At 37.6% G+C, this 18,938-nt stretch overlaps 1 protein-coding gene across 1 annotated transcript; it reads right to left on the bottom strand.

Moving 5' to 3' along the window:
• Positions 1-8,512: 8,512 nt before the first annotated feature.
• LOC109184740 (uncharacterized mitochondrial protein AtMg00810-like) lies at positions 8,513-12,509 on the bottom strand. The gene is made up of 2 exons (XM_019334778.1): positions 11,631-12,509; positions 8,513-8,629 (listed from the first exon to the last, which is right to left on the bottom strand). The coding sequence occupies exons 1-2, from the start codon at positions 12,507-12,509 to the stop codon at positions 8,513-8,515; spliced, it is 996 nt and encodes a 331-aa protein (XP_019190323.1).
• Between the last annotated feature and the right edge of the window lie 6,429 nt (positions 12,510-18,938).

Below are 18,938 nucleotides of genomic sequence, written 5' to 3'. Positions count from 1 at the left end.
AAACACCCCACACAGCCACACCCTCCGCCGCTCTCCATCGTCTTCCCCCTTCACTGGTCGTAGTTCGCAAGTTGCCGCAGCATCCGCCCCTCGCCATTCGTTGAGTCGCCGCCTTTCTCCAGCACTCGCCGCAAGGTCGCTGGTCTCCCGTCCTCGTCGCTCGTCGTTGGTCTCCCGTGCTCTTGGTCGTCGTTGTTGGGTATTCGTTGGTAAAACTGAATAATAATCCTACAAAAATAAGGATTATTATTTTCTGTAGAAAAAGGGAAGGAAAAATGAAGAGATAGGCTCGTGTTTGATGTAGGGTTTTTAGCATGAGTCGAGCGATCACTCTTTCCATAAAACCTTATTTGCTACCTCCCACAAGTGCTAGGAGCATTGTAGCCTAGGCTTCCCAGAATAAAACTTGCTACGATTTAATGTTTGAGCATCCAAACAAGGAATCCGACGAACTAGAGCAATGGGATGAACACAGTTAGGCTAAAAAGAGAGTAGAAGTAGAGAGTTTTGAGGTTGGAAAATATGATTTTCTATGTTCTAAAATTCTGCTGCTCTAACCTCTCTTATATAGGGCTGTTGGAGTGAAACAGCAGGCCACTAAGTAACGTAGCCCCCAGGTGCCGGCGCACACGAGCTTAGGCTTATACCAAACCTTTTCAATCTCATTATATATATATATATATATATATATATATTACATACATATCTATAAATACGCATAAAGGCTTAGTGATTTTTGCCCATGACATTTTCAGGCGACTTTTTTTGTGCCGTGTGCTTTAATGGTTGGACCTTGCTACATGAAATTCCTCATGTGCCCTTTTTTTGCAATATGAAATTCCTCCTCTGCCCTTCTGATGCACCAGCCGTTCAAAATCCGGCTTGTATACGACTTGTATCCGGCTTGTGAGGTATAGAGAGAGTGTTCCTTTTTACTGTAGTCACATGATATGGCCTGCCAACCCATCCCTTACCTACTATACTTTTCTTTCTGACAATTCATGCTTGCATTTAATGTGAATGTTACCAATTGAGTTTCTTTCACGCCATTATTATTTTTTTTAATTTCCTTAGTCTTCTCTCTCTCCTCAAATGGACAGCCTTCACCGCCATATCATCTCCCCGACTTATTCTCAGATTTATTGACTTTTCTGTTCCAATTCTAGATTATTTAAATATTTTATTTTCTTCACACTGTCCTTTCGTCGATTCAACACCTTTCCCTGTTTTTTATTATTATTACTCTGTGAAATGTGATGAAAATATATTAGGTATATAGATATAGATATAGATATAGAAAAAGGCTTCACATAGAGGGAGGGAGAGAGACAAAGATGGACATGGATTCAAGGAGGCTGGAAGAGAACCGCAGTCCACATCCATCCATCCGCCGTTGACTTTGTAGGCGGCAGCCGCCGAGCTTCCGCAGCCCGCAGGTAAACCATCGATTTCTAGTGTTTTGATTTGTTTTGTTTTGTTTTTTTTAAAGGAAGGTGGAAGAGAACCGCAGCCCGCATCCATCCATCCGCCGTCGACTTTGCAGGTGGCAACCGCCGTGCTTTCGCAGCCCGCAGGTAAACCATCAATTTCCAGTTTTTTTTATTTGTTTTGTTTTGTTTTTGTTTTTTTGTTTTTTTTTTTAATTTTTTTATCGCTTTTGTTAAATTTGTCAGTTCGTGTTGTGAGGCCGGAGCCTTGCACTAAGATGGAAGGTCAAATTTGGAAAAATAAAGTATGTCGCCTTTCACTGTTTTATATTTCGAAATGAAAATATATTATGTATAGATATAGAAAAAGCCTTCAGAGAGGGAGAGAGGGAGAGAGAGATAGAGAGAGACATGGAGGCAATGAAGCTGGAAGAGCTAAAGTACTTCATTGATCACTCCAAAGCTAACCCTTGGATTCTACAGACTCCGTCACTTTCCTGTGCTATTCCTGCTTAGCTTTTCTTGTTCTCTGGTTTTTTCCAGCAAGCGTTCACGGTAAGGAATCGCGGGCCGCATCCATCATCCGTCGTCGACTTTGCAGACAACAGCCGCCAGCGGCATCCGTCCACGGCTCCACAGCCTGCAGGTAAACCATTGATTTCCAGTTTTTTTGTTTTGTTTTGCTTTTTGTTTTTTAAACAATTTTTTCATCACTTTTGTTAAATTTTCCAGTTTGTGTTGTCAAGCCGGAGCCTTGCACGAAGAAGGAAGCTGAAACCTCGGAAAATAGAGTATGCAACAATGCTTACAAGCTCTGGATTACACCTTCATTCAAGAAAACAATAATGACTTTGTTTTAACAAGTTTTTCCCTTTAACTTATGAAATTATTACATGTAGACCACATCCGTATGTGTCACATTTTGAGAGATGGAATTCTGCATCTAAATGTATTCTTTTGTGTGTAGAATATCACATTGTTAAATGTATTCTCTTGCAGCAAAATATCTGGTTCATATGCGATGATTTGCATTTGTTCAGCAAAGCAACGACAAACGTATTCTCACCCAAAAAAAATAAACAAAGCAGCGCCAAACATGCAAAGTTTTGGCTGCCGCCGGACATGCTAATGGATCCTTCTTCAAGCACTTTTTCTTTATTCTTTTGCTTCTAGATTATGTGTGTTAATTGCTGGGCTAGAATTGTTGGGAAAATATCCAAAGGCAAGGCTCCAGCCACGTGTTAATGACTCATGTGCTAAGCCCATAATTATCCAAATGGATTATGTGGTAAACATATGTCCTAATGAATTATGTGGTAAGCATATTTCTCGTACAGCTGGACCATGCGTGAGCTATCTTTGTGGCTTGGCTGTAATGGAATGTGAAATGCTATAAATAGCAATGCATTTCACATTCTTATTTACACAAAGTCACGACTTTAAAGCCATACCCGAGAAACACCGTCCTGAGTTCTTTCAGATTGATTTCTTCCCGTCTGTGTTATCTGTCGGAGATATAACGATACCCTGGTCGTTAAATATCTTTAAGATAGTGTTGCCAAACACGACACAGAACGCTGCCGGTTTCCTGTCCTAAAGCAACAACGCATCGCAAACTACCTTCCAGGTATTTATTTTGTTGTTACGCACAACAGTGAAAGATATTTAATTCAGGGAGGCGATGTCTACTTCAATGAAGCCAGCTTCTGATGTCACACCAATCGAAATTCTAACCGGAGGTATGAACTACAAACGATAGGCTGCTAGGATCGTTATGCTGCTGGAAGAGAAGGATGTTGACTATGTGATATATGAGGATCCAGCCACGTTCATTATGGAGGCTACTACCGCGACAGCAACCGCGACCGCGACCGCTGCTACTGCCACTGCCGTGGCAGCTGACAAATCTGACAAGGCCGATGATCAAGTTCCTGCGCGAGACCCACCCGGACTACACCGCAGGTTTGTCCTAAGTATGTGAAAGACAACAAAACTGCACGGTCTACAATTCTTCAATGGGTAACAACTTCAATTTTTGATATGTTTTCTGGAGAAAAATCTGCAAAAACTCTCTGGGAAAAATTGCAAGAAAAGTATGGTTCCGATGACACCGGTAGAAGGAAGTACGTCGTGGGACGTTGGCTGCATTTTCAGATGACCGGATCCAAAACCGTGATAGAACAGGTACATGACTTCGAAAATATGGTTTCTGATATGCGATTTGAAGGTGCTAAAGTCAACGATGCATTCCTGTGCGATGCACTCGTTGATAAGTTGCCCGAGTCGTGGGTAGACTTCAAAAGTAAAATGAAACACGAGCGACGCAACTACGCCCTTCAAGAACTTATCAGTAGCATCAACATTGAAGAGGAAAATCGCACTATACAAAAATCTGAATCCTTTTCTTTTAATTCAAAGGCTAACTTTGTTGAGACTACAGGAAAAGATGATAGGCATAAAAAAGGTGATCAAAATAAAAATAAAAAAAAGGAATGCGAAAATAACAACAATCGCATCAAAAAAATGGAAAAATTCAGAAAAAGGGAAATGGCGACGAGTGCTATGTTTGTGGGAAACGTGGACATCGAGCTGCACAGTGCTATCATTGCAAAGGGTCCACAAATAAAAATTCAGAGAAGGACGGATCCAAAAAACAAGCAAATGTGGTAGAAACCACGGAGGATGACGAGGTCGTAGCAGCGGTGATTACTGAGATTAACATGGTCGGAGACCCAGACGAGTGGGTCGTGGACACCGGGGCATCTCGTCACTTCTGCAACAACAAGTCATTTTTCAAGGTGTTCGAGCCCGTCACTGGAGGAGAACAAGTCTTCATGGGCAACTCCAGCATTTCTGAGGTAAGTGGTAGAGGAAAAGTAGAGTTACTGCTTAATTCTGGCAAGAAGCTATTACTGAACAATGTGTTGTATGTTCCCTCTCTGCGTAGAAACTTAATTTCCGAGGGCCTACTGAATAAGGCTGGTGAGCTGTCGTAGGCTCCCAAATTAAAACCTTACAAACGTAGTAGCGGGAGTAAGGGTCGATCCCACGAGGAGTAACTAGTTTAATGTATGTGCTCAAATTAAAGGAAAGGGGGATTTGGTATGAAAGTGATAATCAAAGTAAATAAACGCATAAAGTAATGAAAACAAAATATTGAAAGCACATATAATAGAAAACCTTGGTTAGTAAAGATCCACCACCGGAATATAGCACTGATCATTGATTCATAAAGTAATTAATATGCAGTTGAATATTTGTTGTGAAATTATTTCATTTCCGTTTTCCCTTAGTTGTAGGTAACTAAAGCACACGCGGTTTAATTACCCCTAACTACTAAATAATCTAAGACAAGCGCTATAGATTTAATTTAATAGCAGCAATAGGAACTAGGAAAACCAACAAACTAAATAAACAAGCACAAGCAGTTGCATTTAATTTAGGAAAATATTTTACCCGAGTCCAACTATCACTAAGCCGTCAATAATTAACCCCAGCTGCTACTGAATATTAGAATAATTTGTAGCACAACATTATCTAATATAGCAAATAATTATATCAAGTAAATAACTAGTAGGCCTCCCTAGCAATTAAATGATACAACTATTCAAATAACTTAGAAGAATATTTAATACCCAAATGCATAAAAATTATATAATAAAAATAAATAAATAATCTTACAGCATATTCAATTCCGGGGCTTCAATTCACTAAACCAAGTTAAAGAAATTAGTAACAAATGGACATTGATAACAACTTTAAAGATAATCGAGAAGGGAAGAATGAATAAAGAATGAACATTTTACAAATGGAAACTTCAACTATTTATACACTTTCCAAAATACCTAAACTATTTCCTACCATTCATTGCCTATTTTTGTGCCTCTTGTCTGAATTCCTCCGCAACGATCAAATGCCGTGAGACCGTGAGAATAGCTCATACTTTCCTATTGGCTCGCCTGTACGAAGGAAAAGAAAAGAATCATGATATATGTTTACAATGATTTGGACTAAACCATTCAAATAATATTATAATATACTAGGAGTTCAAATAATGATTTGCATGAAATAATACTTAAAACATTCATAATATACTAGTACAGTACGTAGTATGTATTCTTATATATATTATTTATTACATATATTATATATTATATATTATATATTATATAAAAAGAACTAATTATAAGATAATATTAAATAACTAATGCAAAATTATTATAAAGATGTACCTAAAATATGAGTGTAAAATATGTCTATCAAAGGCCGGGATTAAAATTATCCTTGAGTCAGACCGCTTGGTTATGACTCGGTGTGGGACTTTTCTCGGAAAAGAGTATCTGTGGGGGGATTATTTGTGTTAGACATATCTGTAATTGGATCAGAATCTATCAATAAGAATAATGCTTCTACTTCGGCTTATATTACTGTTTCAGTTAATTTGTGGCATGGTAAATTAGGACACATTGGCTCAAAGTGCTAAAATAGATTAAAAAGCCTAAACATGTTGTCAAACTTTTCTAATGATGCATGCTCCCAATGTGAAACTTGTGCTGAAGCAAAATTTGCTAGGAAATCTTTTTCTGTTGTAGCTCATCGATCTTCCCCTGTGCTTGAATTGATTCACTCTGATCTAGCGGACTTTAAAACCACTGAAAGTAAAGGTGGAAAACCGTATTATATAACCTTTATAGATGACTATTCTCGTTTTACAAAACTATACCTCTTAAGATCAAAAGATGAAGCTGAACAAAAGTTTGTGATTTTTAAAACTAAGGTAGAAAATCAATTAAACTTGAAAATAAAGAGGCTTCGTTCTGACAGAGGTGGATAATATGAATCCTTTTCGCTAAAAACCTTATGTGAAACTTCGGGTATAATCCATGAAGTAACTGCACCTTACTCTCCCCAACAAAATGGCATCACGGAAAGGAAAAATAGAACCCTTAAAGAAATGATTAACGCCATGTTGATCAGTTCAGGGGCACCAGACTCTATGTGGGGGGAAGCTGTTCTAACGGCAAACCACATTTTAAATAGAGTCCCACATAAAGGGTTCGAAAAAACTCCTTATGAGATGTGGAAAGGGCACGCCCCGAACCTGAAATACTTTAAGGTATGGGGATGCTTGGCTAAGGTTGGTCTACCATCCCTGAAAAGGTCCAACGTAGGACCCAAAATCTTTGATGCCGTTTTTGTTGGATATGCCGAGAATAGTGCAGCATATAGGTTTATGTGTTTAGAAAAACCGTTCTATGTGTGAATCAAGAAACGCAATATTCTTTGAACATATCTTTCCTTTAAAAAATGCTTATGTCTCACCAGTTGATACTCTGTATCAAAATGATAATGCCATTTTTTCTAGCATTACTAACGATTTGGATGAGCCCAGAAGAAGGAAAAGACCCAGGATCGAGAAGAATTTTGGTTCTGACTTCATAACATATGTCACAGAACTAAAAGACTTAAACGAACTGTGTGATCAGTTTGTGTGTCAACTAGTCTTGGAAGAAGAACAAAAAACGTTTAAAGAAGCGATGTAGTCAGTTGACTCCATTCTGTGGAAAGAAGCAATCAAAAGTGAATTGGACTCTATTAAGTCCAACCACACTTGGGAGTTGGTAGATCTACCCAACGGGTGCAAGCCAATTGGCTGCAAGTGGATCTTCAAAAGAAAACTTAGACCAGAGGGGTCTATTGAAAGGTTCAAAGCCAGGCTAGTAGCCAAAGGCTTTACACAAAGATTCGGTGAGGATTACTTCTACACATACTCACCAGTGACAAAAGTAGGAACCATTCGAGTTCTATTTGCACTAGCTTCTTTACACAACTGGATAGTTCACCAAATGGACGTAAAAACGGCATTCCTCAATGGTGAACTAGAAGAAGAGATCTACATGGAGCAACCACCTGGTTGTGTTGATCCAGGGCAAGAAGGAAAGGTATGTAAACTAAAAAGATCTCTTTATGGTCTAAAACAGGCCCCCAAGCAGTGGAATGAAAAATTTCACAAGACTGTAATGGACTTAGGCTACACGACTAACCGGTCAGATGCCTGTTTGTACTCTAAAGAGGTCTAATCTAGCGTTGTAATAATATCTCTCTATGTGGATGACGTGTTGATCTTTAGCTCAAGTATTGAGGCTATAAATGAAACCAAACGAACTCTATGTCAAAAGTTTGAAATGAAGGATCTAGGAGAAGCCGATGTGATACTCGGGATAAAGGTCAATAAAACCAAGGAAGGTTACCTTCTATCCCAAGGTCACTACACAGAAAAACTTCTGAGGAAGTTTGACAGTTATAATGTTGTTCCGGCTAAGACTCCTTACAATCCCATTGTCAAACTAATAAAGAACATGGAGTCAGGTGTGTTTCAAGAGAAATATGCAAAAGTAAGTGGGAGTCTAATGTTCTTGATGAACTATACACGTCCCAACATTGCATTTGCCGTGAATAAACTTAGTCGTTTCACTCATAACCCTAGTGGTCCACACTGAGACGCGCTAAAAAGAATACTCCGGTATCTGAGAGGCACGTTAGACTGGGGGCTCAACTTCAAGGGATACCCAGCTGTGCTAGAAGGGTTCTGTGATGCAAATTGGGTAAACGACATTGATGATGTCAGCTCTACAAGTGGATATGTGTTCACACTATGTGGGGCTGCAGTGTCTTGGAAATCAACCAAACAATCGTGCATAGCCAGATCAACTATGGAAGCAGAGTTCATAGCTTTAGATCTAGCTAGCCAAGAGGCCGAATGGCTAAAAAATCTGTTGGCAGACGTGCCACTGTGGGGGAGTCCTGCTCCTGCCGTGCCCATTCATTGTGATTCTCAAACTGCTATTTTTGTAGCACAAAATAGTGTCTACAATGGAAAGAGAAGACACATTAGAGTCAGACATGAGTCTGTACGGCAGTTAATACTGAATGGGGTAATCACAATGGAGTTTGTGAGATCTGAAAGGAATATAGCTGATCCTTTCACGAAAGGCCTAAATCGAAAGGCTATCCTTGATACATCAAGGGAGATGGGCTTAAAAGCCAATGAGGTGAGAAATTCATGATGGATACCACCTCGGTGGTCAAACAAAATCATGGAAAGACTCGCATTTATAAGCAAACTGTAAATCAGTCTGCTTGCCGTAGTTCTCGATTAGCAGTCTACGGTGAAGTACACTCAGTGGAGTGGAATGTCTGTGCTGAGACAGACAAAACAGGGTTAATACATAGTTATCCAATAACTATACAGAGTGTACAACGAATGCAGCTAACGAGGTGCACATAAGTTCAAAATTCAACTAGCCGAAGTGTTCAAGACTCTGTTCACTCTCGGATAGTGGATTACTTAGTGCCACTACTTGTCAGTTCAAGTTTAACACACTGACATGAAAGCTAGCTCTTATTTGTTACACTTAATTACTCTCCGTCAAGCCTTACACCTTCGGATGTGTGGGGGATTGTTGGGAAAACATCCAAAGGCAAGGCTCCAGCCACGTGTTAATGACTCATGTGCTAAGCATAATTATCCAAATGGATTATGTGGTGAACATATGTCCTAATGAATTATGTGGTAAGCACATTTCTCGTACAGTTGGACCATGCGTGAGCTATCTTTGTGGCTTGGTTATAATGGAATGTGAAATGCTATAAATAGCAATGCATTTCACATTGTTATTTACACAAAGTCACGGCTTTACAGCTATACCCGAGAAACACCGTCCTGAGTTCTTTCAAACTGATTTCTTCCCGTCTGTGTTATCTGTCGGAGATATAACGATACCTTGGTCGTTAAATATCTTTAAGACAGTGTTGCCAAACACGACACATAACGCTGCCGGTTTCCTGTCCCAAAACAACAACGCATCGCAAACTACCTTCTAGGTATTTATTTTGTTGTTACGCACAACAAGAACAACTGGTTCATATGTGATGATTTGCATTTGTTTAGCAAAGCAGCGGCAAACGTGCGAAGTTTTGGCTGCCGCCGGACATGCTAATGGATCCTTATGCCGTCGGCAATGCTAATTTCTCACCCGTGGTGACATGTTAATGGATCCTTATTACTTCGACAACTCCGTTAGCAAGTCTGTGTCCCGCTCGAATATGTTGTTCTAATCTGAGTTCTGTCATGATTTTTGCCCCGCCGAGAAGGCGAGGAAGACTTCGTCGGTTGATCAATTGTGCTTCTAGATCAGTGCGGCTGTTATCGGGTTTTGGTTGCTGTTCGAGTATACGGTATTGTGCTGATCCTCGTTCTCATATCTTTTTTAATTTGACGTTTGTCTTTATCGATCGATCTTACTGATATATATATATATATATATATATATATATATATATATATATATATATGTATATGTATATGTGTATATATATATATATATATATATATATATATATATATATATATATATATATATATGTGTGTGTGTGTGTGTGTGTGTGTGTGTGTGTATATATGTATATATATATATATATATATATATATATATATAAAAGTCGATATCTAATTCCTTCAACTGAAATTCATGAGATATCAAGTTTTAATTTACATTAAAAGATATATAATTAAAATTTGTTGTTCGACTTTGGTTATAATTTAATGTTTTTATAGTGATAATGAAAATTTACCGGTCACTATACGAGAATGTGCATTAGGTAAATCATGTCTTGTGATCCTAGTCGGCAAAAATCACAAGAAGATAAATCTATTTAAGTTATACAACCATCATCGATTATCAGTTCCACCAAGAAAACCAATGGTTATAAATTGATTTTATTAGTAGGTAAATTAGTGAATAATTAATTTTATAAATTTTTAGAAATATAATTAAATAAATATAACTCATTGTTTTATTTGGAAAAATATGTATTTTTTTAATGAAAGACGTAGGTACCAATTAAGCACGAGGAATATTTTATTCGGAATTTAAGTTTACAAGAACAAAGTTTTCCACAATGTAACTTGATCTCTATTTCCGTGGTTGACTAGCATTTGATATTTTCTTCTATTTATTTATTTGTTTATTTATTTTTATCATTTTCTACTTCTTACTTTTGTTTGAGTCAACAACAGACACCGACTTCTATACTTGCTGCCATACAATTATCATTATTATTATAATAATTAAAATAAAGTTTGAGGGTGGACGTCTTTTTGTCACCAACCCAAACGCACAAATAGCCATCAAATTAGATTTTAGGACATTAGTAAATAGAAATAAACTTCGGTTAACTACCAAAAAATAAAAATAAAAAAATACAACCCAATTCAACAACCTGAAAGAATATCGTCATAACATACACACATCGTTACACGGGACATGTTAGCACATTCAATTTATTTAATACACGTAAATACATATTGTCGAATACAAATGTTTGTTAAATGTGTAATGTATAATTCGAAAGTTAATAATCAATTTACATGTGTGACAACGGAAAATTGGACTTGACAATTTTTTACGATACGTACATTATTGTTTAATCTTAACGTGTTCAAAATTATTATGAATTAACCTATTAAGAACTTCTTGATGTGCATAACGCCTTTTTGAATGGTAATTTGTATGAAACTGTGTACATGCGTCAACTTCCTAGCTATGCTGATGTCAATTACCCTGAGCATGTGTGTTTACTGCAACGCTCTCTGTATGGTTTAAAGTTGGCTCCTCTTGCGTGGTTCACCAAGTTACATGATTTTCTGGTTTCTTTTGGTTTCCGTGCTTCTAAGACTGATGTTTCCTTATTTATATATACTCAGGCGGCCTTGCATGTGTATTTGTTAGTATATGTTGATGGCATTCTGGTTATGGGTAGTGATAAGTCTCTGGTTGACGTTTACTTCTGAAGTTATCTGCTATGTTCAAGATTCGTGACCTTGTGATGGATTGGCAGTGAACATGATGAAGATAAGCTACAAGAAGATGAACGAAAGGAGAGTACTCATGTTGTGATAGAAGCAGAAAATAATGAAAAGTTACAAGCGGGAAGAAAAGCTGACACAAGCTCTTATAAGGAACAAAAAAACGGTTATAACTAACCGAGAGTAAAAAGACAAAAAAGCCCTTTCACTTAATAGAGAAAGGTAAGCTCACTGCTATAGCTCTGCATCAGATCTTCATCAACAATTCATCAGATATTTATGGCTTCATCACCCCCCCCCCCCCCCCCCCCCCCCCCGTAAGCTGGAGCGTGAACATCGTGAAGGCCTAGCTTAGAATGGAAAATGTCAAACAAAGGCTTAGACAAAGCTTTGGTGAAGCCATCTGCTACTTGTTGATGTGAGGGAACACTCATCAATTTAATAACTCCTTCCCTGATTTTTTGTTTCACCACATGGCAATCAATTTCAATATGCTTAGTGCGCTCATGAAAAACATGATTCTCCCCAATGGCAATAGCAGATTTATTGTCACAAAAGAGAGTGATGGGACTGCTGATATCAAATTTTAAGTCTACCAGCAGGTACTTGAGCCATTGGATTTCACAAACTGTGGCGGCCAAAGCTCTATACTCAGCTTCAGAGGAAGACCTTGAAACTGTTACTTGCTTCTTAGATTTCCATGAGATGAGAGAATTTCCCAGATAAACACAAAATCCTGTGATAGACTTTCTAGACTCAGTGCATGCTACCCAATCAGAATCAGAGAAACCTTGAAGCTTGGCCTGAGATTGTGATGGATAGAATAACCCTTTGCCTGGTGATCCCTTGAGGTATCTGAGCACCCTATGTGCTGCATTCAAGTGTGTATCCTTGGGTTCATCCACAAATTGACTTAGTTGTTGGACAGAGTAGGAAATGTCAGGCCTTGTATTGGTTAAATACAAAAGCTTCCCAATCAGTTTTCTGTAAATTTCAGGCTTTTCAATCAATTTGCCTTCATCCTTAGTGAGCTTCTGGCCTGCATTACAGGGGGTCTTGGCTGGTTTAGCATCCAAAAAACCATTTTCTTCTAGGATCTCCAAAGTGTATTTTCTTTGGCATAAGTAGAGACCACTGGGAACTCTGAGAGCTTCAAGTCCCAGAAAATAACTCAATCTGCCAAGGTCTTTTATTCTGAAAGCTGCATCTAACATCTGTTTTAATGCTTGTATTTGAATGGGATTGGTGACTGCTGAAAACCATCATTCAACAAAGCCTTTGTTAACTTGAAATTCCATTGCCTGCTTGCCTATTTTAAACCATATAGAGATCTTAACAACTTGCAAACTTGATTAGGCTTATCACCTTTAAATCCTGGAGGCAAAACCATGTAAACTTCTTCATCTAAATCACCATGTAAGAAGGCATTATTGATGTCAAGTTGTTGAACATCCCAACCTCTAAGGATGGCCACTGCCAGAAAAGTCTTAATGGTGGTCATTCTAGCAATAGGTGAGAAAGTTTCAAAGTAGTCTACCCCCAACTGTTGAGTATAGCCCCTTGCCACAAGTCTTGCTTTGTATCTTTCTATGGAGCCATCAGCCCTGTGTTTTATTATATAAATCCATCTGCAGCCAATTGGCACTTTTCCTTGAGGCAAATCTACTAGAGTCCATGTATTATTGTGGACCAGGGCTTCAATCTCAGATTGCATGGCCTTTTTCCAAGGTTCAAACTGCACAGCCTCACTATAGAACTGAGGTTCATGTGTGGAAGTTATTGATGCAATGTAGTTCCTATAATTGGCAGGCAAATGATCATAGTAAACAAAATTGCTTATAGGATGTGGAGATGTTCTCAAACCTGGTTTATTTGTCTCTATGTTGTGACAACAATAGTCTTGAAGCTTAGCAGGAATTTTCCTTTGCCTGACTGATCTTCTGGGATGTGACTGAGTGTTAGAGTTGTGTGGAGAAAATCTGCCAACTACTGTCTCATTTTCTGCCTCATCATCAATTGTCTCACCAGCCATCTCACTATGTTGTCTATTATTGTTGTCATCATAATGTTCACTTTCACCTTCTGAATATCTGAGACCATCATCAGGATTAACAGGTCTCAAAGTGTGTGGAAGATCAGGGAGATCTACATGGACAGAAGTAGGAACTAATGGCACTGGTGGATTAAGAAATCCTTCTGCATTTTGTTTGGGAACATCCTCCAAGTTCTGAGCTCTCATGGGATATATCTGCTCATAAAAAATAACATCTCTTGATATGAAAATGTTTTTGTCAGCTAAGTCATACAATATATATCCTTTGATATTGGCAGGAAAGCCTAAGAAGATGCACTTTCTTGCCCTGGGCTGCATCTTAGTTCTCCCTTGAGCAATGGTGGCACCAAAACATAAACAACCAAAGGATTTTAACTGACCATAATCAATCTGCTTTCCAGTCAATAACTCAAAAGGAGTCTTTCCACCAATCACTTCACTAGGTAGTTTATTGATAAGATAAGAAGCATGAAGCACACAATGACCCCAAAAAACAGTGGACAGTCCAGAATGAAACCTCAGAGTTCTGGCCACATTTAAAACATGCTGATGTTTTCTTTCTGCCACCCCATTCTGTTGAGGTGTATATACACAAGATTTCTGATGTGTAATGCCTTTCTCATCAAAGAAGCTCCCCATGGAGAACTCAGTTCCATTGTCTGTTCTCACAGTTTTGATTTTGACAGAGAATTGAGTACACACATAGTTGTAGAAACTTTGGAACTTGGACTTGACTTCTGATTTGCTTCTTAACATATGCAACCAGGTGAACCTACTAAAGTCATCAACAATAGTAAGAAAGTAGTGTTCCCCTTTCAGGGAGGCCACAGAAAAAGGCCCCCACACATCCATATGCAATAAATCAATGATTTTCTCAGCTCTTGAAGTACTGATTGGAAAAATGGACCTCTTATGCTTACCAAGATGACAAGCATCACAAACAAAATCAGATTGTTTATTAATGAAAGCAGGTTTTATTCCATTCACCAGAGATATTTTGTTAACAGGGTAATGCCCTAGTCTATTATGCCAAACTTGAATAGACACACTACTGCACAGCTTTCCAATGTCATCATCAACATGTTGAGCCTCTTTCCTCACACAAGGAGCACTAATAAAGTATAATCCATGCTTTTGCTCAGCAAAACCATCCACCATTCCATGGGGACCCTGAATAGCACAAAAATCAGCCTCCATGACAAGCTTGCAACCTGACTGCCTAGTCAATTTACTGGCAGATACAATGTTGAAAGCAAAAGAGGGAATGAACAACACATTCTGAAGTAAAAGGTTCTCATCAAGTCTGATTTGTCCTGCATGAGTCACCTTAACTGTTTCTCCATTTGGAAGCTTTACAGAAACTCCACATATTCTGTGATGCATTTCAAAGTAGTCTAAGGAGCAACTAATATGATCTGTTGCTCCTGAGTCTAAAATCCAAATGTTCTGAGAATTTAAGACAGTATTGATCTGAGAATAAGCAATTCTACCTTCATCATGAGACTCCCCAAAATCTGATCTGATCCTGGGTGTGGTCACAGTCACAGCAGCAGTGTTTGTAGTTTGATTTTGATTCTGCAAAAGAGACAACAGTTTTTGCAATTGATCAGTGGATATACCTATGTCTGCAACTTGGTTCATGGCAGCATTGGAAGCCTATTGTGGTCCTTGAGTCTGTCTATTCTTTGATTTATAGCCTGCCAACTATCCAGGAGGGAATCCATGCTTCTTATAACATTTCTCAGTAGTATGTCCAGTTTTATCACAAAAGGTGCACCTAGGTACAGTCCTCCCCATGTTGTTGGTGAACTTCTTCTTATTGTTAAGAGCAGAAGCTGCCACAATTGATGATTCCTCCTCCACTTGGTTCTGAATGGCATTAGATTGTGCCAAATCACCAGTTTTCTGACTGAGAGATCCTTTAATCTTCCTCTCAACCTTCAAAGTCATGTTTAGAACCTTCTCCATCTCTGGAATTGGATCCATGACTAACACTCCTGACTTGATGGCTTCATATTCCTCATTCAAGCCTTCCAGGAAACGAATTATTTGATCCTTCTCTCTCTGCTTCTGCATTCTGCTCACTAGGGTGCAAGAGCACCTTGGAACACATTCGCACAACAGCAAGGGTCTCAGTTCGGATTCTCTGTTACATGAAGGTACAGAGGATCATCGAACTCTTCACTCCTTTGATTAGGGTTCATGGCTGTCTGGCTTGAAGATCCAACTACATTCTCCACGGGATTGTTGTTGCTGGTGGTGCTCATCGTCACTGCCGCTGCGTAGCTTCGCCGGAGCTCTGATACCATGATGGATTGGCAGTGAACATGATGAAGATAAGCTAGAAGAAGATGAATGAAAGGAGAGTACTCATGTTGTGATAGAAGCAGAAAATAATGAAAAGTTACAAGCGGGAAGAAGAGCTGACACAAGCTCTTATAAGGAACAAAAAAACGGTTATAACTAACCGAGAGTAAAAAGACAAAAAAACCCTTTCACTTAATAGAGAAAGGTAAGCTCACTGCTATAGCTCTGCATCAGATCTTCATCAACAATTCATCAGATCTTTATGGCTTCATCACCTTGCTTCTCCCAGTTTCTTCCTTGGTATTTAAATTGTTGCTCGAGATGGTGGTTTGGTGCTAAAAAAACATATATGTGTGACATTTTGATGTGTACTGGTATGGTTGACTGCAAACCATTAGCCGCGTCGGTCCTTGTGACTCATATGGTTGATGCTTCGTCTAAGCTATACGCTAATCCTACTCGGTAGCGAAGTCTGGTCAAGGCTCTTTAGTACCTTACTGTAACAAGACCGGATCTCTAGTATGCGATGAATTTATTGTGTCAGCATATGCATGTGGCTACTACTTTTCATTGGTCGCAGTGTAAGCGCATTTTACGGTATGTCAAAGGCACCTTGGATTATGGTTTGCGGCTGCACAGGTGTGTTTATTCAGACTTGCATGCCTTTTCTGATTCTTACTAGGTTGGGTGTCCGGCTGATCGCAAGTCGACGAGTTGTTTTGCTGTGTTTCTAGGGTCGAATTTGGTTTCTAGGCTTTGCAAGAAAGAACAGACTATTGCTAGATCATCCATTGAGGCTGAGTATAAGGTATTGGTTTATGTTTCTGTTGAAGTCACTTGGATTATGTCTTGTTGCGTGAGCTTGGGTTTTCTGTGCTGCCTACTCCTTTGTTGTGGTGCAATAATCTCAGAGCTACATACATGTGTGTTAATCTAGTTTTTCATGCTCGGACCAAGCACATTGAGATTAATTATCATTTTGTTCGCGATAAGCCAGCTAAGGGCGAGCTTCAAGTCAACTTTATCTCAACCAAGGATTAGCTCGCTGATATTTTCACCAAAACCTCTGTCATCTACTCATTTTGTGTTTTTTCGTGACAAGCTTCAAGTTATCAGTTGTACCCTCACATTTGATGAGGAGTGTTTGGACTCGTCTAGTTGTATTCTATCTCTTTATTACTATCCCTTGTATATATTCTTATACCGTGTTTTAGTTGTTTAATAATACAGAAATAGCGTTCTCATCCAAATAGTCATGGCCATTTTTCGGCTATGGCTCTTCACTGACAAGCATGGTTCTTCGTCTAGATCAAGATGAAGAGTGATTGCCAGGGCCGTCCCTGGCCATGTCTGGCCAGGGCAAGCGCACAGGGCCCCAAATTTTGAGGGCCCCAAATGTTACGTATATAGTATATATGTGCATTCTGCCCCAAATTTTGGGGCACTTTTATTTAAAAAAAATTATTATTTTATATTTATATTTTTATATTAGTGTAGGTGTAATTTATGTATAAAGAAATTAAGTCGGTTTAAAATTCTAAAAAGTTTACGTATAGAGTTATAGTCCTATAACTTATAGGAATTGAGGCGGGCCTATTTAATTATTGTAAAAATTATTATATATAAAGAGTAAAAAATTACTCTTATTCCTATTATAATGCATACACGCAAGATTTGTATTCACAACGCAAGAATTCGGTCTCAGTAATCATTAATTTGAAGTGCGTTGTTTGTGCATTTGGCATCCTCAATTTTTTTATTCTTCACAATAAACGTATGAAGGTATGTAAATAATTAAATATTTTAATTCTTTAATTTTATTCAAAATTTTAAAATTATTATTTCAATAACTAACCCTAGCTAGGAATTTTTTTGATTGGTGAATAACAATATAATTTCTTGTATTTTGATACTACAATTGCAATATTAATTAGTCTTGACTATTTTCATTACTGTTGTTTATGCATAAAGAAGTTTTTTAAAGTTAAAATTGTTGGAATCTTACTTATGATAAACTATATTGTAAAAAAGACTCAATGAATTGGTGAATAATTTTACATCTAAATATGGCCGAAGAAGAAGAATGTCACTTTTCAAGTGAAATTTTGAATAATAAATTTTTTATGGACTATTATATATATATATATATATATATATATATATATATATATATATATATATATATATATATATATATATATATTGGTACAATAAAATATATCTTTTATATATTTACAATTATACAAAAAGGGGACCAATGTTAATTTTTGTACAGGACCCCAATTTTCTTAGGAACGGCCCTGGTGATTGCAAACAACCATGGAAAGCAACCTTATATGAAGAACCAGGGGCGACGATTGGCCATGACCATTTTTTTATTTATATATCATTATTGAATTGTAAGTTTGAAATAAATTATAAAAATATTAAATAGTATGACATGGCGTCCAAATAACAAATAGTAGAAGGTTTACAAGAAAAATCATGTAAATATGACTTAATTGCACGGTCTGTTTTATGAGTTTTAAGATTTAATTAATTGGAACTTAATATGGTTTAAGAAATTATTTAATCATTTTCTCTAAATTTTAAGGAATTGTTTTACCCTTTACCCCCCCCCCCCCCCCCTTCTAATTTTAAATTCTCAACTTAAAAAATTAAAATTTACCTCTACTACTCTTTATTTCCATTTTTTACCCGGCCTCCTCATAATTTTCATTCTTCTTTCCTTGCAAGTTTAGCTACTACTACCTATTGAATTCTAAATTGACTTACCAAATTAGGTGTAGGTGACTTACCAAATTATTTCACATTTTTTAAAAAAATAATGTTGACACAATTATGTAATAGTCTCAAACTTAATGCGTAATATTTACATTCGCAAATTTATTATATATACGTAACATTCATCAATGTTACACGATTAGGTCTAGATATTTTATTTGTTGTTGGTGACTATCACGATATACTCCTAATATAATTTAATATTGGTGACAAAAACGACAGTCTGAGACTAAATTTAAAATTACGACCAAAGACAATGGACATTCACTGAAATTAACACTTTTTAAAATTTATAAGTTGAACTAGTTACTACACGGGCATTGCGCGAATAGTTTAATGTCCAATGTGTATTTTTAAATTAGTGTTTCAATAAAAAATTGTTTTGTTTGTTAAAAAAAAAATAGTGTTTCAGAATTTATCAAAGTATCATTCGGTATCCTGGCGAATATCATTGCACGATTATCAATTTTTTTCATAAAAGTAAATATTTCAAGAATGC

This window comes from Ipomoea nil, unplaced genomic scaffold (genome assembly GCF_001879475.1).
Source record: "Ipomoea nil cultivar Tokyo-kokei standard unplaced genomic scaffold, Asagao_1.1 scaffold1286, whole genome shotgun sequence".
Taxonomy (NCBI): domain Eukaryota; kingdom Viridiplantae; phylum Streptophyta; class Magnoliopsida; order Solanales; family Convolvulaceae; genus Ipomoea; species Ipomoea nil.
This window is presented reverse-complemented; position numbering and strand designations above follow the sequence as displayed.

What these genes read in the sequence shown, in the direction of transcription:
- LOC109184740 (XM_019334778.1), bottom strand. Translation starts at nt 12,509, where the DNA reads ATGTTAGATGCAGCTTTCAGAATAAAAGACCTTGGCAGATTGAGTTAT. An exon ending in CTAAGCTAGGCCTTCACGAT is followed by an intron (nt 8,630 to 11,630) that starts GTTCACGCTCCA and finishes TGTCTGTCTCAG; the next exon opens with CACAGACATTCCACTCCACT.